General features: G+C 47.5%; 2 protein-coding genes and 1 pseudogene across 3 annotated transcripts; 1 reads left to right on the forward strand and 2 right to left on the reverse strand.

The window, feature by feature from the left end:
- Nucleotides 1-2,368, reverse strand: LOC129010702 (large ribosomal subunit protein eL32-like; annotated as a pseudogene).
- Nucleotides 2,211-18,959, forward strand: CCDC65 (coiled-coil domain containing 65). The gene is made up of 8 exons (XM_054442213.2): nucleotides 2,211-2,573; nucleotides 3,051-3,218; nucleotides 12,904-13,073; nucleotides 13,909-14,047; nucleotides 15,220-15,417; nucleotides 15,628-15,846; nucleotides 17,865-18,017; nucleotides 18,103-18,959. Exons 1-8 carry the CDS (start codon nucleotides 2,442-2,444, stop codon nucleotides 18,376-18,378), a joined length of 1,455 nt encoding a protein of 484 aa, XP_054298188.1. The 5' UTR covers nucleotides 2,211-2,441; the 3' UTR covers nucleotides 18,379-18,959.
- FKBP11 (FKBP prolyl isomerase 11) lies at nucleotides 18,894-25,833 on the reverse strand. Of its 2 annotated transcripts, none has more exons than XM_054442214.2 (6): nucleotides 22,252-25,826; nucleotides 21,998-22,063; nucleotides 21,511-21,598; nucleotides 21,173-21,206; nucleotides 20,732-20,802; nucleotides 18,894-19,136 (listed from the first exon to the last, which is right to left on the reverse strand). In XM_054442214.2, the coding sequence occupies exons 1-6, from the start codon at nucleotides 22,378-22,380 to the stop codon at nucleotides 18,919-18,921; spliced, it is 606 nt and encodes a 201-aa protein (XP_054298189.1). In that variant the 5' UTR covers nucleotides 22,381-25,826; the 3' UTR covers nucleotides 18,894-18,918. The 2 variants fall into 2 exon arrangements, with proteins under 2 accessions (XP_054298189.1, XP_054298191.1); XM_054442216.2 differs by lacking the exon at nucleotides 18,894-19,136 and adding an exon at nucleotides 19,710-20,559 and having other exon boundaries at nucleotides 20,735-20,802; nucleotides 22,252-25,833.
- Between the last annotated feature and the right edge of the window lie 270 nt (nucleotides 25,834-26,103).

A 26,103-nucleotide genomic window follows, 5' to 3' on the forward strand; every position in this document is an offset into this window, starting at 1 on the left:
CTCCCGACCTTAGGTGATCCAACATGGTGAAACCCCATCTCTACTAAAAGTACAAAAAATTAGCCGGGTGTGGTAGCGGGTGCCTGTAATCCCAGCTACTTGGGAAGCTGAGGCAGGAGAATCGCTTGAACCTGGGAGGTGCAGGTTGCAGTGAGCCGAGACTGTGCCACCTCACTCCAGCCTGGGCAACAGAGAAAGACTCAGTCAAAAAAAGAGAAAGAGAGAGAGAGAAAGGGAGAGGGAGAGGGAGAGAGATGGAGAGGGAGAGAGAGGGAGAGACAGAGAGAGAGAGAGAAAGAAAGAAAGGAAGGGAAGGGAAGGGAGAAGAAAAGAAAGTAATCTACTTTCTGTCTTTATAGCTTGGCCTTTTCCAGATATTTCATATAAATGGAACCATACAATATGTAATCACTTGTGTCTGGCTTATTTCACTGAGCATAGGGTTTTTTTGGCTGGGCATGGTGGCTCACGCCTGTAATCCCAGCACTTTGGGAGGCCGAGGTGGGTGGATCATTTGAGGTCAGGAGTTTGAGACCAACCTGGCCAAGATGATGAAACCCCGTCTCTACTAAAAATACAAAAATTAGGCAGGCATGGTGGTGCACACCTGTAGTCCCAGCTACTCGGGAGGCTGAGGCAGGGGAATTTCTTGAACCCGGGCGGTGGAGGTTGCAGTGAGCCGAGATCACGCACTGCACTCCAGCCTGGGTGACAGAGTGAGACTCCCGTCTTAAAAAAAAAAAAAGGGTTTGTTTGTTTAGTTTTTGTTGTTGTTTCTTTTTGAGACAGGGCTGCTCTGTCACCCAACTGGAGTGCAGTGGCTTGATTATGGCTTGAACTCTGGGGCTCAGGTGATCCTCTCACCTCAGCCTCCTGGGGTAGCTGGGACAACAGGTACGCACCACTACGCCCAGCTAACTTCTTTTGTATTTTTTGTAGAGAAGGGATTTCGCCACATTGCTCAAGCTGGTCTCGATCTCCTGGGCTAAAACGATCCTCCCGCCTCGGCCTCCCAAAGTGCTGGGATTACAGGTGTGAGGCACAGTGCCCAGCCTGCATATTCTTTTCGAGGTTCATCCACATTGTAGCTGGCATCCATAGTTTGTTCTAAATAATATTCCATTGTATGGACATAGCATATTTTGTCTACTCATTCACATGTTAATGGACATTTAGGTTGTCTCCAATTTTTCCAATTGGGCTATTATGAGTGAGACAGATAAGAAAATTCCTGTGCAAGTTTTTGTGTGTATACATGCTTTCATTTCTCTTAGGCAGATCCCTAAGAGTGAAATTATTGGGTCACATGGTAAATTTATGTTTAACATTTAAAAAAATTGCCAAACTGTTTTCCAAAGTGGCTACACCATTTTACATTTCTACCACCAATATATGAGGGTTCTCGTTTCTCCACATTCTCTCCAACACTTATCTTTTTAAAAAAGGTTTTTGTTGTTGTTGTTTGCAACAAAACATGCACATGAGCTGTTTAAACACAAAACATGCACATGAGCCGTCTACTCATTTTCTTTGCTGCGCAGCCTCGGATTGGGGTTGGTGACTCTGACGGCCAGCTGGGCAGCTCTTTTCCACGATGGCTTTGCGGTTCTTGGAGGAAACATTGTGAGCGATCTCAGTAAAGTAAGATTTGTTGCACAACAGCAGCACTTCCAGCTCCTTGACGTTGTGGACCAGGAACTTCCGGAAGCCACTGGGCAGCATGTGCTTTGTTTTCTTGTTGCTCCCATAACCAATGTTGGGCATCAAGATCTAACCCTTGAACCTTCTACGAACCCTGTTGTCAATACCTCTGGGTTTCCTCCAGTTACGCTTAATTTTGACATATCGGTCAGACTGGTGCCGGATAAACTTCTTGGTTCTCTTTTTGACGATCTTGGGCTTCGCAAGGGGTCTGAGGAAGGTTTATAAAAGTGCACTGAAGGGAAGCTGAGATAGGAGAATTGCTTGAACCTGGGAGGCGGAGGTTGCAGTGAGCCGAGATCGTGCCCAGCCTAGGCGACAGAGAGAGACTCTATGTCATAAATAAATAAATAAATAAATAAATAAATAAATAAATAAATAAATAAAATGCACCGAGGAGACAAGTTTTTGAGAGTTAAAAGGACCCTCTCAAAAACCGACCGCGGTCCTCCACTGGGTAGGGGGCGCTCCAAGACAGGGACTCTTCTAGCCCGTTGCCTCTCCATATTAGCGAGATCCTCGTTGCTAGGAGACTAGACGCGTCTTACCGTGGGAGAGCTCAGCCTCACTGATAGCCGGGGGTCTCTCCTGTTCGAGGGCTGAGATCTCCGGTCCCACAACCGCCCACAACCAGGGGCACTTCTGGAAGGCTCCTTTCTAGGGACATTTTTCTTCTACGCTCTGTAACGCGGGCCGAGGCAGGCCGAGGCTTCTTTCCCGGATCAAATCCCCTGCCCGCCATGCCTAAGAAAGAAAAAATGGCCAAGGCGCACCTGTCCGATGAGGAGCAGCTGCTTCTGTTTCAGCAGAAGTTGCTGGCAGAGGAGGAGATGGCCAAAAAGAAGGAGAGGCTCCTCAGCCAGTTCTTGAAGGTGATGGCCTTTTGCATTATGTCCTGCTCAACCCCATCCACCCCCTGCCCTGGCCCTGTCACTGAGGAAACCTCATTTTCATCCTGACCTCCCCTCCTCCGGAAATCCTGAGACCCAGATATACTTAGATTTCAGGCAACATTGTTTGGGAGGCGGGGGTGTTCTCTGCAAAGCATGGAGGGGATGGGTGGTATACAGCTTGGCAATCTCTATTGAATCCCAGAACTGGGACCGTAGGTCCTGTCAGCTGTCCCAGCTGTCTGGAATGCTGATATTCTCCCTGGAGATGGGTCATTACAAACAACATCCTACTCTGATGCTCCCACCCTGAAGGAAATTCACCCTTGCCCTCCCTAAATGCCATCAGGCCGTTCCCATCGAAAAGGGGTAAGGTGTCAGCTGACAAATTAAGAGTGATCTTGTTTGTTGTACTGAAAGGCCCTGACTTCCTGGAGGTATATTTATTCCTTCACACAGGACAAGCTGGCCAAGGAGGAACACAACAGTGCTCTAAACCTTAATAAGATTAACACACAGTGGAGAACTGTCCTTCGGGAAGTCAAGACCAGAGAACTTCATAAGGACATTGAGATCCTCAGCCAAACATTTGAACGAGTGGTGGACTGTAAGGACAATGTCATCAAGGTAGGCACTCTTTCCAAGGAAACCTTGAGTATGGCTTCCTGACCTCTTAATAGAATGAGCCTAGTGAATTAATCCGTCTTAAAGCCTTCATAAGACACAGGCTGTGAGAAAGCCAGGCTATTGGTAAAAACGGTTTTCACAGAAATAAAAAATAGAATATTGGGCTGTCTTTCATCCCTCTCTCCCTTAGAGGACCCACTCTCCTTGTCATCTATTGCCCAAAACCAGTACTATCCAATAGTAGAGTCATAAGGCACAGTAGACATCACCCAGTGACTTGAAATGAGTCCCACACCTTCATTTCAGTGTCAGAAGGCTCAGTTCCAGAGGGGAACTGACTTGCCCAAGGTCACATAGTCAGTGAGAGAACCAGGACTCTGGCATGTGTTTATTGATTCCCACTGCAGTGCTCCATTCAAGTAAATTGTTTGGCCTCTTGATTCAACTTCAGTGGCCCTGGATAAGGTTGAGAAGATCTCCATGGGTAAGAGCAGTTCTGGATTTCTAAGAAATTCAATCAGCCATCCTTATGCTCTTGGGAGGTTCTTGAGTTCTTGATTCCATCCTATCTTTTCTTCTAAGGGATTTTCTGTACCCCTTCTTTTGTCTTTTAATATTCTGCCTCCATTTACTGCCTTCTCCTTAGTCTTTTCCATTATTTATTTATTTATTTATTTGAGACAGTCTCGCTCTGTTGCCAGGCTGGAGTGCAGTGGCGCAATCTCGGCTCAGTGCAACCTCCGCCTCCCAGGTTCAAGTGATTCTTCTGCCTCAGCCTCCCGAGTAGCTGTGACTACAGGCGTGTGCCACCACGCCTGGCTAATTTTTGTATTTTTAGTTGAGATGGGGGTTTCACCATGTTGGCCAGGATGGTCTCGATCTCCTGACCTTGTGACCCGCCTTGGCCTCCCAAAGTGCTGGGATTACAGGCGTGAGCCACTGCGCCCAGCCAGAGTCTTTTCCATTTTAAACAAAACAAAGCCCACAGTAGCAGCAAAATATACATTGCCAACATGGTATTCCCCCTCTAGAAAACACACATTTCTCTTTCATAGCCTAACCCCTGGGGAAAAAGCTCAGCAGACCCTGGGCAGCTTCCAGAGATAAATATCAAGAGTCCTCAAATTTGCAATAACCATTATTCATTAGAAGTCCACACCCCACCAGTTATACCTTATGGAATTTTTTTTTTTTTTTTTTGAGGCGGAGTTTCACTCTTGTTGCCCAGGCTGGAGTGCAATGGTGCGGTCTTGGCTCACTGCAACCTCTGCCTCCCAGGTTCAGCCTCCTGAGTAGCTGGGATTACAGGCATGTGCCACCACGCCCACTAATTTTGTATTTTTAGTAGACATGGGGTTTCTCCATGTTGGTCAGGCTGGTCTTAAACTCCCGACCTCAGGTGATCCGCCTGCTTCAGTCTCCCAAAGTGCTGGGATTACAGGCATGAGCCACCACGCCCAGCCACTGAGGAGTTTCACCCTTGTCACCAGGCTGGAGTACAGTGGCGCGATCTCGGCTCACTGCAACCTCCACCTCCTGGGTTCAAGCGATTCTCCTGCCTCAACCTCCTGAATAGCTGGGATTACAGGCGCCCGCCACCACGCCCAGGTAATTTTGTATTTTTAGTAGAGACAGGATTTCACCATGTTGGCCAGGCTGGTCTGGAACTCCTGCATTAGGTGATCCACCCACCTCAGCCTCCCAAAGTGCTGGGATTACAGACGTTAGCCACCGCGCCCAGCCCATACCTTATGGATTTTTAAGAGGCTTTTTCAGACACTTATTGGAAGTTATCAAACCCTTGATAAGAGGGCCAGGCACGGTGGCTCAAGCCTGTAATCCCAGCACTTTGGGAGGCCGAGGCGGGCGGATCACGAGGTCAGGAGATCGAGACCATCCTGGCTAACATGGTGAAACCCTGTCTCCACTAAAAATACAAAAAATTAGCCGGGCGTGGTGGCGGGCGCCTGTAGTCCCAGCTACTTGGGAGGCTGAGGCGGGAGAATGGCGTGAACCTGGGAGGTGGAGCTTACAGTGAGCAGAGATTGTGCCACTGCACTCCAGCCTGGGCGACAGAGTGAGACTCTGTCTCAAAAAAAAACTAAAAAAACACTTGATAAGAACAGCAGTGTTCATTGCCTAGTGTTCCATTATTGGAATGCTAAGTTTGTGGGAGTTACGTATCTCGTACTGTTCAAGGTCACCGCCAAGATCTGATTTTTCACAAAAAATATTTGCAACCTCAGGCATGAATGGGTGAAGGGAAGCTGAGTAGTTGGCCAGGTTCACCCTGAGACAATTAACTTCTTCCTACACAGCAGCCTCGCAGCTTATAACAGTTCTTGCTTAGGTAAATCACACACTGTTAATATTAACCACCTTCAGGGTCATTCCTGAATAAGACAACACATATTAAATGTGGAAATGTTAGTGATCCTCACTATCTCTACTTCTTCACTTCCATTTTACCCTGTATCCCACAACATCTGATTTCTACCCTTCTCTAGGAAACTGCTCAGGTAAAGGCCACTGGTTCAGAATTGTGGCTACTTTTCATCATTTAGTCTTTATCTAACCTAACCTCTCTATGGCACTGACATTCTTGGTCATGCCTGGGTCTTGAAATTCTCCTTTGGCTTGCATGACACCATTCTGTCATTTTTCCTACCTCTGGGACATAAATCATTCACTCCAGTGAGTTTATCTTCCTCTCTCCATCCTCTGAACTTCAGCATTCCCTGGATTTCTGAGTCTGGCCATCTCACCCTTTAACCAGTTTTCTAGGGCCAATCTTACACATTACCCTGGCTTTATTTTATTTTGTTTTTTGAGACAGAGTCTCACTTTGTTGTCCAGGCTGAAGTGCAGTAGCACGATCATAGCTCACTACACTCAAGCTCCTGGGCTCAAGTGATCCTCCCACCTGAGCAGTTGGGACTACAGGCTCTCACCACGACTGGCTAAATTTTTATTTTTTTTAATTATTATTATTATTATTATTATTTTGAGACAGAGTCTGGCTCTGTTGCCCAGGCTAGATGGAGTGCAGTGGCGCGATCTTGGCTCACTGCAAGCTCTGAGTCCCGGGTTCATGCCATTCTCCTGCCTCAGCCTCCCGAGTAGCTGGGACTACAGGCGCCCGCCACTACGCCCGGCTAATTTTTGTATTTTTAGTAGAGACGGGGTTTCACTGTGTTAGCCAGGATGGTCTCGATCTCCTGACCTCGTGATCCGCCCGCCTTGGCCTCCCAAAGTGCTGGGATTACAGGCGTGAGCCACCGCACTCAGCGACTGGCTAAATTTTTAAATTATTTTTTAAATTTTTAGTAGAGACAAGGTCTCGCTGTGTTGCCCAGGCTGATCCTCCCACCTCACCCTCTGGAGTAGCTGGGACCACAGGTGCATACCACCTCACCTAACAAATTTTTAAATTTTTTATAGAGATGCAGTCTTGTTATGTTGCCCATGCTGGTCTTGAACTCCTGGCCTCAAGCAGTCCTCCCACTTCGGCCTCCCAAAGTGCTAGTATTACAGGCATGAGCCACTGGGTCCAGTCCATCCTAGATTTTGCATCTATCCCTGACCTCTGTTACTAAGTGTTGTATAAGTCGTCTACTTTAAAATAGTTTTCAAAGCTATACCCTACTGTCTTTTTCCACTGTCCTCCTGCAGTTGAGACCTGGGCATCATCTCTAACCTAACCTATTAGTAATAGTTTCCTGTTTTCCACCCTTCACATTGAACTGCCTCTAGATTCTCTGCAGAACTACCAGGATTATTATTATTTATTTTATTTTATTTTTAGACAGAGTCACCCAGGCAGGAGTGCAGTGGCACAATCTTGGCTCACTGCAACCTCTGCCCCCCGGGTTCAAGTGATTCTCCTGCCTCAGCCTCCTGAGTAGATGAGATTACAGGTGCACGCCACCACGTCCAGCTAATTTCTGCATTTTTAGTACAGACGGGGTCTCACCATGTTGGCCAGGCTGGTCTCTAACTCCTGGCCTCAGGTGATCCACCTGCCTTGGCCTCCTAAAGTGCTGGGATTATAGGCGTGAGTACCGGGATTATAGGCGTGAGTTCCAGGATTATCTTTCTAAAGCAGAAATCTAATCCTGTCACTCCACTGCTTAAATCTTAGTGGTTCCCCCATCTACAGGAAAAAATCCAAACTCCATAGTAAAAACATCAAAGCCCTCATGATCTGGTTCCTACCTGTACTTTTCTTTTCTTTTCCTTTTTTTTTTTTTTTTTTTTGAGATGGAGTTTTGCTCTTGTTGCACAGGCTGGAGTGCAATGGTGTGATCTCGGCTCACCGCAACCTCCACCTCCTGGGTTCAAGCGATTCTTCTGCCTCAGCCTCCCAAGTAGCTGGGATTACAGGCATGTGCCACCACGCCCAGCTAATTTTGTATTTTTAGAGACGCAGTTTCTCCATGTTAGTCAGGCTGATCTCGAACTCCCCACCTCAGGCGATCTGCCTGCCTTGGCCTCCCAAAGTGCTGGGTATTACAGGCATGAGCCACCACACCTGGCCTCTGCCTACCTGTACTTTTCATACAGCCAGCCTTGTTTCTTACCTGTGCCTTTGCACATGCTATTCCCCGTATCTGGAATTCTCATCTCCATTTCTTCTCCAGTCGTCCTGGCAAACTTTCTTCTTATTATTATTTTTATTTTTATTTATTTATTTTTTTGAGACGGAGTCTCATTCTGTCTCCCAGGCTGGAGTGCAGTGGAGCGATCTCGGCTCACTGTAACCTTCGCCTCTCGGGTTCAAGCGATTCTGCTGCCTCAGCCACCCAAGTAGCTGGGATTACAGGTGTGCGCCACGACACTCAGCTAATCTTTGTATTTTTAGTAGATACGGGGTTTCGCCATGTTGGCCAGCTGGTCTCGAACTCCTGACCTCAAGTGATTTGCCCACTTCAGCCTCCCAAAATGCTGGGATTACAGGCGTGAGCCACCGCGCCCAGCCCCACCCTTTTTTTTTTTTTTTTTTTTCTGAGACGGAGTCTCACTCTGTTGCCCAGGGTGGAGTACAGTGGTGCAATCTCTGCTCACTGCAATCTCCACCTCCCAGGTTCAAGTGATCCTCCTGCCTCAGCCTCCTGCATAGCTGGGACTACAGGTGTGCGCCACCATGCTAGCTAATTTTTGTATTTTTAGTAGAGACGGGGCTTCATCATGTTGGCCAGGTTGGTCTGGAACTCCTGACCTCAGGTGATCCACCTGCCTCAGCCTCCCAAAGTGCTGAGATTACAGGAGTGAGCCACCATGCCCGATCATCCTGGCAAACTTTCATTCCTCCTTCAAGAGTTGATACAAATGACATCTCTTATGAAGCCTTTCCCAGTGCTTAGTCAGATGTAGGCACTCAATCCTTTATATCTCATTGTCACTCAATAAATCAGCAACCTTAGAGCAATTTCCATGTTATGTTGTGATTTTCTATTTATGTAACTCTTCCTACTAGACTCTAAGCTCCTTTGGGAGCAGTGGGCATATCTTTTTATCTCTGAATCCTCAACATCCAGCACAGTGCTGGTACATAGCAGGGGTTAGGTAAACATTTGTTGAGTGAGTGAATAGTCTTCCATTATCAGAACCTATTTCATAAGATCCTTTTATCATTGTAAACATATAAGGTAAAAGCTGTCTCTGTGTAGAGGTCATGGTAGTTTACAGTGAGTGGACTCAAGGTGCCTGGATCATGTGGGCAATTCCGTAAATGCTTTTCTGTTTAATCTTGTTTTACTTTTTTGAAGGTAATACACTCACATTATTCAAAATTCAAAAGAAAAAAAGGTTATATAGAGAAAAGTTCCTCCCCACCAGTGCCTTCCAGGTACCCAGTGTTCCTTCCAATAATTCTAGTTTCATAAGGAAACTTTTTTCTTTTTTTACATAAATGATCATATTATATACTATTCTGCCCCTTGCTTTTTTCACTTAATAATATATCTTGGAGGCCGGGCACAGTGGCTCATGCCTGAAATCCCAGCACTTTGGGAGGCCAATGCAGGCGGATCGCTTGAGCCTAGGAGTTCGAGATCGGCCTGGGCAACATGGTAAAACCCTGTCTCTACTAAGAATATGCAAATTAGCCGGGTGTGGTGGTATGTGCCTATAGTCCCAGCTACTGGGGAGGCTGAGGTAGGAGGATCACCTGAGCCTGGGAAACAGAGGTTGCAGTGAGCCGAGATTGTGCTCATATATATATGAGATTGTTCCATATTTTCCCATAAAAAGCTTCTTATTTTACAACTGCATAGTATTCTGTATTGCAGTTTAACACATTACTTTGTCCTCTGTATTTTTATTTTGGTAATTGGATTTAGATGCTTAGCGATGTTGTATCAAGAGGCACATATTGTCTAGCTCTCTTTTTGTGATGTTAGCAGCTGTTGATCCATTAAATCATTGGGAGATGCAAAAATGCTTATTTTTAAAATGTTTAAATTTTATTTTAGAAATAGAGATGGGGCCAGGCACAGTGGTTCATGCTTGTAATCCCAACACTTTGGGAGGCTGAGGCAGGCAGATCCTTTGAGCCCAGGAGTTCGAGACCAGCCTGGGCAACATGGCAAAAACCTGTCTACAAAAAAACTTAAAAATTAGCTGGGCATGGTGATGTGTGCCTGTAGTCCCAGCTACTCAGGGGGCTGAGGTGAAGGATCAATTGAGCCTGGGAGGTTGAGGCTGCAGTGAGCTGTGATCATGTCACCTGACCCCAGCCTGGGTGACAGGACAAGACCCTGACTCAAAAGAAAAAGAAATAGAAATAGAGATGGGGTCTGGATGTAGTGATCCAGTAAGAAAAAAAAAAAAGAGAAAAAGAAATAGAGATGGGGGCTGGATGTAGTGATCCAGTAAGAAAAAAAAAAAAGAGAAAAAGAAATAGAGATGGGGGCCTCACTCTGTTGCCCAGGTTAGTCTCAAACTCTTGGCCTCAAACCTTTGCTTCAAATGATCTTCCTGCCTCAGCCTCCCAAAGATCTGGGATTACAGGTGTGAGCCACTGTGCCTGGCCTGATTTTCTAATAGTATTATTCATTTTTTGTTCATTAGCTTGAGTATTTCTGAAAAGAGATACTTCCCCTCATTTTCTATTCAATTACTCAGAGCTATAGTTTATATAGGAAAGGCAAGATAAATGCTTGATTCTTTCTCTTGCCTTTATTTGCCAGTTTTTTAAAAAAATTGGTTATCTGATATCCTCCAGTGATAACTGTTAAAAAAAAAAAAACTTCTGGCTGGGCATGGTGGCTCACACCTGTAATCCCAGCACTTTAGGAGGCTGAGGCTGGCGGATCACGAGGTCAGGAGTTTGAGTCCAGCCTGACCAACATGGTAAAATCCCATCTCTACTAAAAAATACAAAAAATTAGCCAGGTGTGGTGGTGTATGCCTGTAATCCCAGCTACTCTGGGAGGCTGAGGCAGGAGAATCACTTGAACCTGTGGGGAGGAGGTTGCAATGAGCCGAGATCCCACCACTGCACTCCGGCCTGGGCGACGGAGACGCCATCTCTCTACTAAAAAATACAAAAAATTAGCTGGGCATAGTGGCGGGCTCCTGTAGTCCCAGCTACTCAGGAGGCTGAGGCAGGAGGATGGCGTGAACCCAGGAGGCAGAGCTTGCAGTGAGCCAAGATCGCGCCACTGCACTCCAGCACTCCAGCCTGGGTGACAGAGCGAGACGCCATCTCAAATAAATAAATAAATAAATAAATAAATTCATGTGCACTTGGCTTCTCACAGCATGACTGTTAGGCTCCTGGAGGGACCATACTAAGAACAAGCATTCTAAGGGGCGGGAAGCAGAAACTGCCAGGCCAGCCAAGGGTTATGCCTGGGACTGGCATAGTGTCACTTCCACCATATTCTATTGACCCACGTAGTCATAGGGTCTGCCCAAATTCAAGGAACTGGAAGAAGAGACACCACCTTTTGATGGGGGAGTGGCAAGGTCACATAGCAGAGAATTGTAGGATGGGAGATATTGCTGTGATTTTCTTTGGAAAATCTGCCTCAGTGAGGCACTTCATGTTGGTTCCTGGGTCCTTCTGACATGACCCTTTTGGTCTTTTATAGTTTCTTTGCTGTCTTTTATGATAAGATACCCCAGGTTCTGCCGGGCGCGGTGGCTCACGCCCATAATCCCAGCACTTTGGGAGGCCAGGCCAGGCGGATCACAAGGTCAAGAGATCGAGACCATTCTAGCCAACATGGTGAAACCCTGTCTCTACTAAAAATGTAAAAAATTAGCTGGTCGTGGTGGCATGCATCTGTAGTCCCACCTACTAGGGAAGCTGAGGCAGGAATCGTTTGAACCTGGGAGGCCAAGGTTGCAGTGAGCCAAGATCGTGCCACTGCACTCCAGCCTGGTGACAGAGCAAGACTCCGTCTCAAAAAAAAAAAAAAAAAGATACCCCAGGTTCAACTTAATTTCTGCATCAGACCTCAAAGCACCCATTTCTCTAAGAATCCCCGATTCATTTCAGTGGTAGCTACATCACTGTAAATATTAGTCATCCACAGGACACTGGCTGGCTTCATGGGGCTCTTTGCTATCACTTCTTTTTTTCTTTTTTGAGATGGGGGTCTCACTCTGTCGCCCATGCTGGAGTGCAGTGGCGTGATCTCAGCTCACTGCAAACTTGGCCTCCCGGGTTCAAGCGATTTTCCTGCCTCAGCCTCCTGAGTAGCTGGGATTACAGGTATGCATCACCACACCAGCTAATTTTTGTATTTTTATTATTTATTTATTTATTTATTTTGAGACAGAGTCTCGCACTGTCACCCAGGCTGGAGTGCAGTGACACAATCTCAGCTCACTGCAACCTCTGCCTCCCAGGTTCAAGCAATTCTTCTTGCCTCAGCCTCCTAAGTAGCTGGGATTACAGGCGCCTGCCACCATGGCCGGATTTTTTTTTTTTAATTTTTAGTAGAGATGGGGTTTCACTATGTTGGCCAGGCTGGTCTTGAACTCCTGACCTCATGATCCACCCGCCTTGGCCTCCCAAAGTGCTGGGATTACAGGCTTGTGCCACCACGCCCGGCATTTTTGTATTTTTAGGAGAGACAGGGCTTCACCATGTTGGTCAGGCTGGTCTTGAACTCCTGACCTCGTGATCTGCCCACCTCAGCCTCCCAAAGTGCTGGGATTACAGGTGTGAGCCACCGTGCCTGGTCTTTTTTTTTTTTTTTTTTTTTTTTTTTTTTTTGAGACACGGTCTTGTTCTGTCACCCAGGCTGGAGTGTAGTGGCATGATCACAGCTCACTGCAACTTTGAACTCCTGGGCTTAAGCAATCCTCCTGCCCAGGCCTTGTGAGTAGCTGGGACTACGGCCTGGGTAATGTTTGAGTTTTTTTGTTTGTTTGTTTTTGTAGAGATGTGGGGGGGGGGGTCTCACTATGTTGCCCAGGCTAGTCTTGAGCTCCCAGGCTCATGTAATCCTCCCACCTTGGCTACCCAAAGTGTTGGGATTACAAATGCGAGCCACCTTGCTCAGCCCTTGCCATCACTCTTGCTTTACCCAAGAGTGAGGAGGACAGCCAGCATTCTTAAAGCCAAAGAATTGGCATTAGGAACAAAGAAAAAACTGCCAGCTGAATATATTTTTATTTTCTCACAGAGATGCTATTCAGCTGGAATGGTAACTCTCTCTTTCTGGCTTAGTCTTTAGCTAAAGACCTGTCCGAAGCCGAGGAGCAGTACGCCCGTGCCCTGCGCAGCCACTTGCACAATGTTGACCAGCTCTTGGCCCTGCAGAGGCGCCGGCTCAGTCTCCTGGAGGAAAGTTACAACATGGAGCTGGAAGCCCTAACCAAGGAGTTTGAGACAGAAAGGTATGGGGGCCTAAGAGAAGATGGGGAATTGAATCCAGGGGAGTGCCCAGAGTCTGTGTCAAGGAGTTGCCTGTAAGCAAGTGGCTAGTATCTTGGAGCATCCCACATTGATTATCACAGGACCCCCAGCAGAGAATATCTTGGTTCCTTTTAAACAAACTCAGGCTTAAGTTTGCAGCTCTAGCTTCCCTTTATTCACATCAGGCCCCTGTCTGTGTGCCTTCACCACCCACTTTCTTCTTTTTTTTCTTTCACTATTTTTTTCTTTATTGTTTTATTTTTTTATTTTGTTCTGTTTTTTCAAGACGGAGTGTCGCTCTGTTGTCCAGGCTGGCATGCAGTGGCGCGATCTCAGCTCACTGCAACCTGTGCCTCCCGGGTTCAAGCAATTTTCCTGCCTCAGCGTCCCCAGTAGCTGGGATTACAGGTGCGTGCCACCACACCTGGCTAAGTTATTGTTTTACTTTTTTAAATAACTTTTTTTTTCTTCTTTTAAAATTTAACTCCTCAAATTCCTTTTACCAACTACCCACTTTCAGCTCTCAAAATCCTACCCATGTGGCAGGGAACAGGGATGGGAGAGAGACTTCTCACTGTAATCTTTTGTACTTTTTTTGTATCACGTGAATGTATTACCCATTCAGAAATCAAAATAAAATAACCTTACTCATTCTTTCTAGCCCTAAAAAGAATAGAGCCTTCCCTCTCTCTTTTCTTCATCAGTACCTAAGAGTTTGTACCATTCACATAGATTTATTACATACTGCTTTGAATTGTCATTATTGGTCAATATCCTGTATCCCTCAGAGCAGGAACAGTGTCTTGTCTCCTACAGGAAGACAATTATTGACCAACATGAGAAAGAGATTCACTATCTACAAGATATCTTCATGGCCATGGAGCAGAACTATATAGATTCTGAGTATGAAAGCAAGCTGGAGTTCCAGAGCATGTGGAATGATCTCAAAAACATGGTACGGAGGGAGAGTAGATAGGCAAGAAGTGGGAGGAGGTGATAGAAAAATGCTCAAGGAGGCTGAGCACAGTGGCTCACACCTGTAATCCCAGCACCTTGGGAGGCCAAGGCAGGAGGATCACTTGAGACTGGGAGTTCAAGACCAGCCTGGGCAACATAGGGAGACCCCCCCCATCTCTACCGGCCCCCCCAAAAAAAGAAAGAAAATAGCCAGGTGTGGTAGTGTGCGCCTATGGTCCAAGCTACCTAGGAGGCTGAGGTAGGATGATCGCTTGAGCCCAGAAGATGGAGGCTGTAGTGAACTGTGATAGCAACACTGCCCTCCAGCCTGGGTGACAGAGCGAGACCCTGTCTCAAAAAAATAAAAAAAGAAAAAAGAAAAAAAGAAAAATGCTCAAGGCTACTAGAGGTAGAAGAGACCCCTTTAGCCAACACAGTCAATAAAACATCTATTGCCCCTGTAGGTATCCCTACTGCTTTTTGTAATTTTGTGAAAATTGGTTGGGAGGGAGGACATTCTAAAATGTCAAGGGAATGCATTTTAGAGCTAAAAAGCACCAAGGAGATCATCTGGCTTCACCCCTGTGATTTTCAGATGAAGAAAGTAAGGCACAAGTAAGTAAAATGACCTGCCAAAGTCATGCTGCTGGTTTGTGGTAGAACCAGGAGAATCTAGGTCTCCTGCCCGTTGATCCAAAGTGCTTTCCACTGTCCTCGAGGTTGCAATCTTAGCCAGCCCGCAGACCTAGGTTTGGGTATGGAGTTCTTTGTTTTTATTTACCCCACAGTGTTTTATAAAATTTTTTGAATAAGCATCCTACACTTAAAAATTGGAGATTTCACAAAAACATCCAAATTTTCAGCTTCCCTTGAAAAATTTAAAGATCTGGCAACACTGGGCCACATTTCCAAATGGCAAGGCTCACGTGGAGCACAGTGGCTGCCCCTCCTCCTCCCAAATGCAGCATTTCCTCTCCAGTTCACCACAGGCCCCACCCGGCCCACAAAACATATTTATATCATCTGCCTGGTCTTGTGTAGGCATTTTCATTGGAGACCACTGTACTAAACTATGCTACAAACAGTTCAAGAGGGTGAGATTGCTGGTAGGAGTGAAAGGGCACTAATAAGGTAATTCCAAACATTTGCTATTTTGGGGTCACTTGCTAGAATTTAGAAGAGAAGCACTTTCTAAGACTGCACCTGGAGAGCATAGTAGAAGATCTGTGGAGAAAGTTCCAGGATGTACTCAAGAATTACACTGATGCCACAGAGGATCGAAAGGCTGCCTTTGAGACCCTGCAGGTGAAGGATGAGAAGAGCTCCAAAGAGATTGAAGTACAGATGAAAAAAATACAGAAACTACAGGTTAGTGTAGCCACCTGGAAATACTCACTGCTTTAACTGCTCTATTATCCCCTCTTTTGCTTCCCCTTGTTTCCCCTGGGGCTCATCACTGATCATTGGTTGGGAAAAGATGATATGCTCTGATTTCAGTCCCCAGACAGCCCTTTTACCTGTCTCACTGAAGACCCTCAGTTGGTCAAGTGTTTCCCCTAATCTACTCTGTTCCTCTAGGATGCCATAACTATTTCAAAAGACAAGATCATGATACACAGCCGTGAGAGTGAAGATGAGAACCGGTATATCCGTAATGACAAGGAATTGGTCCTTGTACAACTGCGAAAACTTAAGGCCCAAAGGACTCAGGCCCGGGCAGCATCCCAGAAGAACTTAGTCAAACTTACTCTGGAAAGTAATGCCACCCTCAAGGCCCTGAGAAAGATTGTTGATAAGGTAACACAGGGAGAGATTGTTGATAAGGTAACACAGAATAAAGTCAAGGAACCTGCCTCCCTGCAAAGTGAAAGGGATTTGGAAAGGATAGCGGGAGCTTCTTCCTGCTTCCTGGCTGAGTGGACACTTAGAATACCTTTTTTATTCCATGTTTCCTCCCCTCTTAAATTAAATTAATTTATTTATTTATGTATTTCTACAGATGGGGTCTCACTGTGTTGCCCAGGATGGTTATGAACTCCTGGCCTCAAGCAGTCCTCTTGCCTTGGCCTGCCAAAGTGCTGGGATTAGAGGCGTGAGCCACCCTGGTGAGCCCCTTCCTACTTTTTTTTTTTTTTCTTTTTGGTGAGACAGGGTCTCACTCTGTCTCTCAGGCTGGAGTGCAGTGGCGCCATCTTGGCTCACTGCAACCTCTGCCTCCTGGGCTCAAGCATTCCTACCACCTCAGCCTCCCCAGTGCACAGCTAACTTTTGTATTTTTTGTAGAGATGGGGTTTCGCCATGTTGCCCAGGCTGGGTCAAACTCCTGGCCTCAGACGATCTTCCCACCCTGGCTTTCTAAAATGCTGGGATTACAGGCATGAGCCACTGCGTCGAGCCCCCTCTTACATTTTAATTAATTTTTTTTTTGAGATGAAGTTTTATTCACTCTGTTGCCCCGGCTGGAGTGCAGTGGCATGATCTTGGCTCGCTGCAACCTTTACCTCCCCAGTTCAAGCAATTCTCCTGCCTCAGCTTCCTGAGTAGCTGGAATTACAGGTGCGTACCACCACACCTGGCTAATTTTTGTATTTTTAGTGTGGACAGGGTTTCACCATGTTGGCCAGGATGTTCTCGAACTCCTGACCTCAGCGATCCACCCACCTTGGCCTCCCAAGTGCTGGGATTACAGGTGTGAGCCACCGCGTCCGGTCTACATTTTAAATTGAAATGAATTGGCCAGGCATGGTGGCTCATGCCTGTAATAACAACACTTTGGGAGGCCAAGGTGGGAGGACTGCTTGAGCCCAAGAGTTTGAGACCACCCTGAGCAACATAGGAAGAGCCCATCTCTACAAAAAAAAAAAAAAAAAGCTGGGCATAGTGGCACATGCCTGTGAGCCCAGATACTTGGGAAGCTGAGATGGGAGGACCACTTGAGCCTGGGACATCGAGGCTGCAGTGAGCCAGGATTGCACCACTGCACCCCAGCCTGGGTGACAGAGTAAGACCCTGTCTAAAAATAATAATAATAATTAATAATGAATGAGTTTTGGCTGGGTACAGTGGCTCACACCTGTAATCCCAACACTTTGGGAGGCCAAGGCAGGTGGATCACCTGAGGTTGGGAGTTCGAGACCAGCCTGACCAACATGGAGAAACTCCGTCTCTACTAAAAATACAAAATTAGTCAGGCATGGTGGTGCATGCCTGTAATCCCAGCTACTTGGGAAGCTGAGGCAGGAGAATCGCTTGAACCCTGGAGGCAGAGATTGCGGTGAGCCGAGATCGCGCCACTGCACTCCAGCCTGGGCAACAAGAGCGAAACTCCATCTTTAAAAAAAAAAAAAAAAAAAAAAAGAATGAGAGAATGAGTTTTTTTTTTTTAAGGAATGAATTATTAATAATGAATGATTTTTTTTTTTTTTTGAGACAGGGTCTCGCTCAGTTGCCCAGGCTGGAGTGTGGTGGCACCATCTTGTCTCACTCCAGCCTCTGCCTCCTGGGCTCAAGTGATCCTTCCATCTCAGCCTCCCCAGTAGCTGAGACTGTAGGCATGTGCCACCATGCCTGGCTTTTAAATAATTTTTGTAGAGATGGGGTCTTCCTATGTTTCCCAGGCTATGAATTAATTTTACAATAAGAAAATACTTGGAATAGTGTGTGTTACATGGTAACCTCCATTTGCTATATGTATTTATTGCTATTGTTTCCCACTCGGATGAGTAGCTTCCCTGGGTTCAAACAGGGGAACCAACTCCACTAGCTTCCCTCTCCACTCCCTTTCCTAATATAAACTCTCTTCCTGCTTCAAATAGGGTGAAAAGATCCTTAAACTTGCTGAAATATGTAGGAAATTTGAAACCGAGGAAGAAAAAGTACTGCCTTTTTATTCATCAGTATTGACTCCTAAGGAGCAGGAGGGGATTCAGGAGAATAATCTAGAAGAGCTTACTGAGGAGCTCACCAAGGTAAAGCCTGGGGGATGGCGGGGCATTGGGCAGCATTTGCTAATGGGTCTCGCTGCACACCTTCTCCCTGTAACTACACTCCCAGGTGATGGTGGACTACATAGGAATGGAGAATTTCTGGAAAAGGTACAACAAAGTGAAACTGGAGCAACTGAGCCTCCAACACAGACGAGCCCAGCTGCTAGATATCAATGGGAAGCTGCGGGAGATGCTGAAGCAGTACTTGGATGGCATCTCAGTGAGTGACGAAGTGCTGAGCCAGCTCAACCCACTCTTTATAGTCAACTATCAAAGCAACTTACCCCAGCCCTTGTCCATACATATAGGCCATCCAGGTGATAAACAACATCCAACCACTTAAAATATAATTGAAGCAGCCCACATGATCTTCCACAACCTGTGATCTAAGGAAAAAAAATCTTTCAACTCCTAGAGATTTTTTTTTTTTTTCAGAAATGTAGGGATGTTGCTATTAAAAATTTCCACGGAGTTTATGAGCTCCTTATATCTTTTCCATATTGGACAGAGCAGTTCTCTTTGAGGACACTAGGAACACTGTGGTCCCAGGGAATAGAGAGAACAGCTAGGCAACTACCAGGAGGCTCACTGCTCAATTAAGCATCCCTCCTCAGAATCAGGGCACCATGAGAGCCAAAATCCATACCTTAAGGACCTAGAGATCCTATGGGAAGACTCAAGACCAGGTCCTTAAAGTCAGTTAGGACAGCAAGAGGAGGCCAGGGGAAGAGGTGATCCAGGGCCTACAACCATCCCCATGCCAGGCAAGATGCAACTCACAACGCTTTTTTCCTCAGCCCTTTACCTCATTCCCACTTTCAAAGGCAGTCTCAGAAAGTATCAGATGAAGAATGCAAAGAAGTTTTTTAAAATTTATTATTTATTATTTCTTTTTGCTCTTGTTTCGTTTCTCTTCCTTGAGCTTCTTTTTGGAGACTTTGGGTCTATTGGCCTTTCTGTATAGGTGATACCCAATGAGGCCCAGGAGGGCTGGCACCATGGCCATCCCTACCAGAGGCAAAATGCCCTTCACCAGCTTTAGCCAGTAGTTGGCTCGGATTAGTGCAATCAGCTCCACGTCATACTGCACCACTGCATCCGCTGGAGAGGCAGAGGGGTGGAGAGGGTTAGACTCTGCATTTTATCCAGGGCTCAGAATCTGAATGAAAATAGGGAGGGTAGGCCACAGCAAAGCCAACAACTATGAAGCTGACAAGATTTAAATGTGAGGTTGAATTCCTTTAGACAAGAGTAGAGGAGGATTACGAGCAGAGTCCAGTGATAATCATGTTGACCCCAACTACACATGTGGCTTGGGTCCAGTGACAAGTCTTTGAATGCAGGAAAACTTTCTGTGAATATGAAATGTACAGGCTCTTCTCCATTTGTAAGTGGGAGAACCCTCTATACTAACTACTAATTTATCGTATTTCCAAATAACCACACAGATAGAGTCTTTGCAGGGCTGAAATTAAATGGATTTAAACTAGACTTTTAAAAATCAACCAACCAATGAGCACATTCAACGTGATTATGAGATAACAGGAGCTTCAACATAAGAGCTGAAGAGGAAGAAGGATGAGGACGCTGCTTAAGAAGTAAAAGGGCAGGTGGAACAGAAATGAGTGGGCAGAAGAGGTGCAAATAAGCAGCACTGGGAATGGGGAGGTAATAGGGCTTTGGGTAAAAGTTTCTCCTTGGGCCCCCTACCCTCCTTCCAGGCCTTCCTCTAAGCTGGAACTAGGATAAGAATTATGAGCCCAGCCATGCGCGGTGGCTCATGCCTGTAATCCCAGCACTTTGGGAAGCCAAGGCAGGCGGATCACCTGAGGCTGGGAGTTTGAGACCAGCCTGACCAACATGGAGAAGCCCCATCTCTACTAAAAATATAAAATTAGCCGGGCGTGGTGGCGCATGCCTGTAATCCCAGCTACTCGGGAGGCTGAGGCAGGAGAATCGCTTGAACCCGGGTGGCGGAGGTTGTGGTGAGCGAAGATTGCACCATTGCACTCCAGCCTGGGCAACGAGTGAAACTCCGTCTCAAAAAAAAAAAAAAAGAAGAAGAAGAATTACGAGCCCAATACTCTGTGGAGTACAACACATTTTAGCTAATAGAACATTTGTTAGAACTGAAAGCAAAAGATATGCATCTTGGGAAATCTGTCCATCTCAACCTTTCAAAAATAGACGTCGGCAGTGACCAATGATGGCTTTTAAAGTTATGGGGTAGACTTGGCTTTAACAGTTGCTTTTTGTTTTGTTTTGAATTACTTGACTGTGATTATTTTTACTGTCTCTTCCCTGAAGAGGCTGAAAGGAAGCGGGGGGTGGGGGGGGGGGGCGGTGGCTGTACAGCTGACACAGCGTAGAGTTGTAGAAAAGGGCAGGAAAGAAGTCCAGTGTTCTGGGAAAGGTGGTGGCACAGGCAGCAGACCCATGTGGCCCAAACAGGTCTCTTCCCTAACAAGTTACTGGCTGCTGGAGGTCATGCCAGGTGGCCTCATCAGGTTGTCTTTAGTCCCCGTTGGTGATATGAGGAGGAGAAAAGTGGCCCTGTAGATGGAGGCCCCATCCACTCCTATCTGTCTAAACAAACTTGGTCTGGACCTTCTCAAGCATCAGACAAAGTATAGCTCCTTATAGCTTTTAGGGACTGGGTATTTTGATGGCCTGAGAGAGAGTCCTAGTCAGATTACCTGGGACAGATGGTGGAAATCCCCGTTTTCCATAGGCCAAGTGAGAAGGAATGATTGCCCTTCGCTTCTCTCTGAGGGAAGGAATGTCAGTCACAGCCAGAGGCAGGAGAGGTAGGCTAGCAGCCTCAGTCCAGCTGAAGCTCCTCCAGCAAAACCCCCTGGATCTTCACACCCCAAACACGAACTTTTCCACCTGAACACCAAACAGGCTGGCCAGCAAAGGTGTCCATCTCCCCATGTGCCTCAACTCCCCCAACAAAAGCAACAGCACAAGAGGCACAGAGGCTTTGAATGTCCTCAGGGGTCCCAATGACCTGGACCTGTCCAGTGGGAAGCAGGGTCCTTTATTCCACATTCTCCTGCTTAAGGAGAGAGGATGGCAGAGAAAGCCTCTACCCATGCAAAGGGAGTACCCAGGCCCACCCCTGCCCAGATACTCACCCCACACACATGTCTAGAAGACTCTGCTCCAGACCTTGAAGAAGAAGACACAACTGAACTGGAAGCTATCCACCTTCCCCAAATCCCATGACATGAAGATCAAAGTCTTCCTCCTCCATCCTCAATTGACCTTTCCCTCACTTCTTAAATCTCTGGCTTCCAATAGGGTATGGGACAAGTGGAGTACTAGAAGTGAGGTTTGAACCTCAGGAGGTAACTGGTAGAGCCCTAGGGTCTTACTCATTTCAGGGGGGATTTCCAGGGCAGCTTTGGAGCTGAAGAGGCTAAGAAAGGGCTTAGGTTGGGAAGAGGTGGAATGGGAGGCACAGGTCACATACCTGGAATCACCTGCTTTTGGCCAAGTTCTATAACCAGAGGGTCTCTAGTCAGGGAGGTGTCAATAATACGTCCATCTACCAAGCTTCCCTGGGGGGAGAGAGCATCAAGAGCATATACACCTAGCACCCTCTCCCTCCCAGCAGGCGCGCAACACACACCTGGACCGCTGGGCGGCGGCAGCCCCCTTAGAGCGGCAGCCTAGCGTTCCCCTTACCGCTGTAAGGAACAGGAAGCCCCAGAAGGCTGGCGCTTCTCAGAGATCTCTCCACCGTGCACTTCTCCGTGCCAGGTAGGAACTGGCAGAAAAGCAAGGAGGGAAAAGAGGCACGGAAGAGCAACGTCTCTCCCCTCGCCACGTGCTCGACGACCCCAGAGCCCCGAGTTTCTTCTCCCGAACCGCTTGCCACGTGTCCAAGCCAAAGCTGACGTGTTTCAGCAGGGCACCGCCCCCTCCCAGGCCCCGCCCCGGCCCCCCAGACCCCTCACCGTATAGTGTATGTGAAGCGTGTCTCCGAAAGCAGCGGGCTCGGCACATGGTTCTGGGGGCTCCACCTACGATCGGACTACAAGGGTCACGGATGCTCTTCCAAAGATCCCGTTCTCGCCCCTAGACCCGGCACCACCCCCAACTCAGTTCCCGCACTTCCTCTCCTCCCGGCTCCCAGGTTCGTTGAGACCCCAGTATTACCACCCCACAAGGCTCGGCCCACGGGGGCTGAGGGTCGGGACTATCTCCTCACCAGGGTCTCCACTTGGAGGGTCCGGACGGGACTTTCGGTTTCGAGCCCAGCCTCAGCCCGGCACACCGCCGCACTGAGCAGCAGCAGCAGCAGCAGATGGAGCGGGAGGAGTGAGGGGCGCAGGGTCATGACTGGGCGCGGGGCAGGGAGCCGGGGCACCAGGACAGGCTGTTCGAGTGGCGGCAGCTAGGACAGCGTTCCCGCGGCGCCCAGGCCAGACTGGACGGGACGGGGCGGGTCGCGATGCTAGAGCTCCTCCTCCTGCAGCCCTTCCTCCACCTTGTCCCCACCTCCGAAAGGGAGGAGGCCGAGGGGCGCCCTCTGTACCCTCCAAGATCCGGAGGGCGCACGTTCTGACACATCCGTTAGACGTTCTGTCCTATAACGTGGGTCGGGCCAAATAATAGCACCCATTTACGATTACCTACTGTGTGTCAGGAGCTAGTCTCTAATCCTCAAAACCACCCTGAAAGGTCGGCATAATTGTTTCCATTTTACAGATAAGGCACAGGGTGCTCAGGATGTGCCCAAGGTCATCAGACTAGGTGGTGACAGAGACAGGATTCAAACCCAGGACTGCCTGAGTCCAACGTGGTTGCTGTCTGTTCTTCCCTCTAAGTTGTCTCCTTGTGGCTATCCTGGCAGTGTCTGGCTGGCAGACCCCACCCAGGCAGTTCTCATTCCTCTCCGACCTCCAACTACTTCAGCTTGAATTTCTGGAGGTTATAGATCCAAGTATCCGAAAGAAGGCAGGGGGCTGTCCTATCCCTGTCCTTTGAAAAGCTAGCTGAAAAGAGCAAGGAGCTGTTATCCTGTAAGAACAGGGTAAATCCCTGATCTTTTCCTCTGGTGCTACTATTTCCTTTCTCCTTTCATCAACAAACTTCTCAAAGGGCAGCACACATAATCCATTTATGTTTGTGTAAAGACTTCACTTTTTTTTTTTTTTTGAGACAGAGTCTCACTGCACTCTGCAGCCCAGGCTGGAGTGCAGTGGTGCGATCTCCACTCACTGCAACCTCCGCCTCCCAGGTTCAAGCAATTCTCCTGCCTCAGCCTCCCAAGTAGCTGGGATTACGCCCGCCACCACGCCCGGCTAATTTTTGTATTTTTAGTAGATAAGGGGTTTCACCACGTTGGCCAGGCTGGTCTCAAACTCCTGATGTCAGGTGATCCGCCTGCCTCGGTCTCTCAAAGTGCTGGGATTACAGGCGTGAGCCACCAGACTTTTTTTTTTTTTTTTTTTTTTTCTGAGGAGTTTCGCTCATTGCCCAGGCTGGAGTGCAATGGCGCGATCTCGGCTCACCGCAACCTCTGCCTCCCGAGTTCAAGTGATTCTCCTGCATCAGCCTCCCGAGTAGCTGGGATTACAGGCATGCGCCACCATGCCTGGCTGATTTTGTATTTTTAGTAAAGACAGGGTTTCTCCATGTCTGTCAGGCTGGTCTCGAATTCCCAACCTCAGGTGATCCACCCACCTCGGCCTTCCAAAGTGCTGGGATTACAGGTATGAGCCACCACGCCCGGCCCACTTTTTAAAACAGTTTTTGTTGTTGTTGTTGTTGTTTGCTGAGACGGAGTTTCACTCTTGTCGCCCAGGCTGGAGTGCAATGGCACGATCTTGGCTCACTGCAACCTCCACCTCCCAGGTTCAAGCGATTCTCCTCTCTCAGCCTCCCGAGTAGCTGGGATTATAGGCACCCACCACCACACCTGGCTAATTTTTGTATTTTTAGTAGAGATGGAGTTTCACCATGTTGGCCAGACTGCTCTCAAACTGCTGACCTCGTGATCCGCCAGCCTCAGCATCCCAAAGTGTTGGGATTACAGGCGTGAGCCAATGCGCCCAGCCAACAGTCTTAACTGTACTCATTCTTCCAATCCATTTGTAACAACCTAGACTTCCTCCCTATCTCTTGTTTCTGTTAGTGGCTCTGCTACCAGCATTCATTCTTCTCTCATCTCCCATATCCAACGGGTCTACTCTGGATTCTCCTTCCACAGTCTCTCCAGCTCTTCCCTTCCATTCCCATAGCTACAACCCTCCCACCTCAGGATAAGAAGCCTTCATTATCTCTCATTTGTATTGTTTAAAAAAAAAAAAGTCCTCTCAGCAGGAGGGAATTTCTAGGGGTGATGAAATGCTCTATATTTTCAGAGGGATGTGGGTTACATGGGTGTATGCATTTGTCAGAACTTATCAAACTGTATACTTACGATCTGTACATTTCACTGTTTGCGAATTACGTATCAAGATATTTTTTAAGTTACACAAAAAAACCCACAAAACTCATCTCCAAGTCTCCCTTAAAGCTGGATATGGCCAACTGACTAAGTTCTGGCCAAGAGAACATAAACAGAAGTGTTGGAAGTATTGTCTTGGACTTCCAAGAAGGCCCTTTAAAGAGTTAACTAGAAAGCGTCCTTCTGTGCTCCTCTCTCTCCCCCTAATCATCTTTCCTTCCTTCTGTCTGCTATCTGGAATGTAGATGAGATGAATTAAGCTCTAGAAGCCATATTAGACCATGAGATGACCATGAGGATGGAAGCTGCACACTAGGATGGTGAAGCAAAAAGAAGCATAAGTCCTTGTTAATTGCAGAGCCACCATGCCAGCTCTGGATTGCCTACTACCAGACACTTTTATTTTTCAGTTGTATCTGAAGCCCCATTCTTTGTGGGGGGAAAAAAAAAGACAAGTGCAGTAGTGAGAAGGGGGAAAGAGTAGTTTGATCTGTAACTGGCCGTGAACAATTGAGACACCTATCTTCAGACCAGCCAACAGATACCTTTTTTTTTTTTTTGAGATGGGGGTCTCTGTCATCCAGGCTGGAGTACAGTTGTGTAATCTTGGCTCACTGCAACCTCTGCCTCCTGGGCTCAAGTGATTCTCCTGCCTCAGCCTCCCAAGTAGCTGGGACCACAGGGGCATGCCACCACACCCGGCTAATTTTTAAATTTTTTGTAGAGATGGGGTTTTGCCATATTGCCCAGACTGGTCTCGAACTCCTGGACTCAAGTGATCTGCCCCCTTCAGCTTCTTAAAGTGCTGGGATTACAGGCGTCAGTCACCACGCCCAGCTCACCATTTTTTTTTCTTTTGACCGAGTCTCGCTCTGTTGCCTAGGCTGGAGTGCAGTGGTGTGATCTTGGCTCACTGCAACCTCCGCCTCCTGAGTTCAAGCGAGCATATCTGGCTAATTTTTGTTTATTTATTATTTATTTATCTGAGACAAAGTCTCACTCTGTCTTGCCCAGGCTGCAGTGTAATGCTGCGATCTTGGCTCACTGCAGCCTCCGCCTCCCAGGTTCAGGCAATTCTGTTTCAGCCTCCAGAGTAGCTGGGACTACAGGTGTGTGCCACCACACCAGGCTAATTTTGTATTTTTAGTAAAGATGGGGTTTCACCGTGTCGACCAGGCCGGTGTTGAACTCCTGACCTCAGGTGATCCACCTGCCTCGGCCTCCCAAAGTGCTGGGATCACAGGTGTAAGCCACCATGCACGGCCCCCAGACACCTTTTAACTGAGGCAGAAATAAACTTCTATCTTGTTTTTTTTTTTTTTTTTTTTTTTTTGAGACAGAGTCTCACTCTGTTGCCCAGGCTGGAGTGCAGTGGCACGATCTCGGCTCACTGCAAGCTCCGCCTCCCAGGTTCACGCCATTCTCCTGCCTCAGCCTCCCAAGTAGCTGGGACTACAGGTGCCCGCCATCACACCCAGCTAATTTTTTGTATTTTTTTTTTAGCGGAGATGGGGTTTCACTGTTAGCCAGGATGGTCTCGATCTCCTGACCTCAAGATCCACCTGCCTCGGCCTCCCAAAGTGCTGGGATTACAGGCATGAGCCACCG

This window comes from Pongo pygmaeus, chromosome 10 (assembly GCF_028885625.2).
Source record: "Pongo pygmaeus isolate AG05252 chromosome 10, NHGRI_mPonPyg2-v2.0_pri, whole genome shotgun sequence".
Classification (NCBI taxonomy): domain Eukaryota; kingdom Metazoa; phylum Chordata; class Mammalia; order Primates; family Hominidae; genus Pongo; species Pongo pygmaeus.

Bases quoted from the DNA above. Each gene is read 5' to 3' on its own strand.
- CCDC65 (XM_054442213.2), top strand. From the start codon at position 2,442: ATGCCTAAGAAAGAAAAAATGGCCAAGGCGCACCTGTCCGATGAGGAG. The intron at 3,219-12,903 runs GTAGGCACTCTT...TTTCTGGCTTAG, and splicing joins GTAAGGACAATGTCATCAAG to TCTTTAGCTAAAGACCTGTC. The intron at 15,847-17,864 runs GTAACACAGGGA...TGCTTCAAATAG, and splicing joins TGAGAAAGATTGTTGATAAG to GGTGAAAAGATCCTTAAACT.
- FKBP11 (XM_054442214.2), bottom strand. From the start codon at position 22,380: ATGACCCTGCGCCCCTCACTCCTCCCGCTCCATCTGCTGCTGCTGCTG. The intron at 20,803-21,172 runs GTGAGTATCTGG...TCCTTCCCTCAG, and splicing joins CTTCTAGACATGTGTGTGGG to AGAGAAGCGAAGGGCAATCA. The intron at 19,137-20,731 runs GTAATCTGACTA...CTGCCTCTCCAG, and splicing joins ATTTCCACCATCTGTCCCAG to CGGATGCAGTGGTGCAGTAT.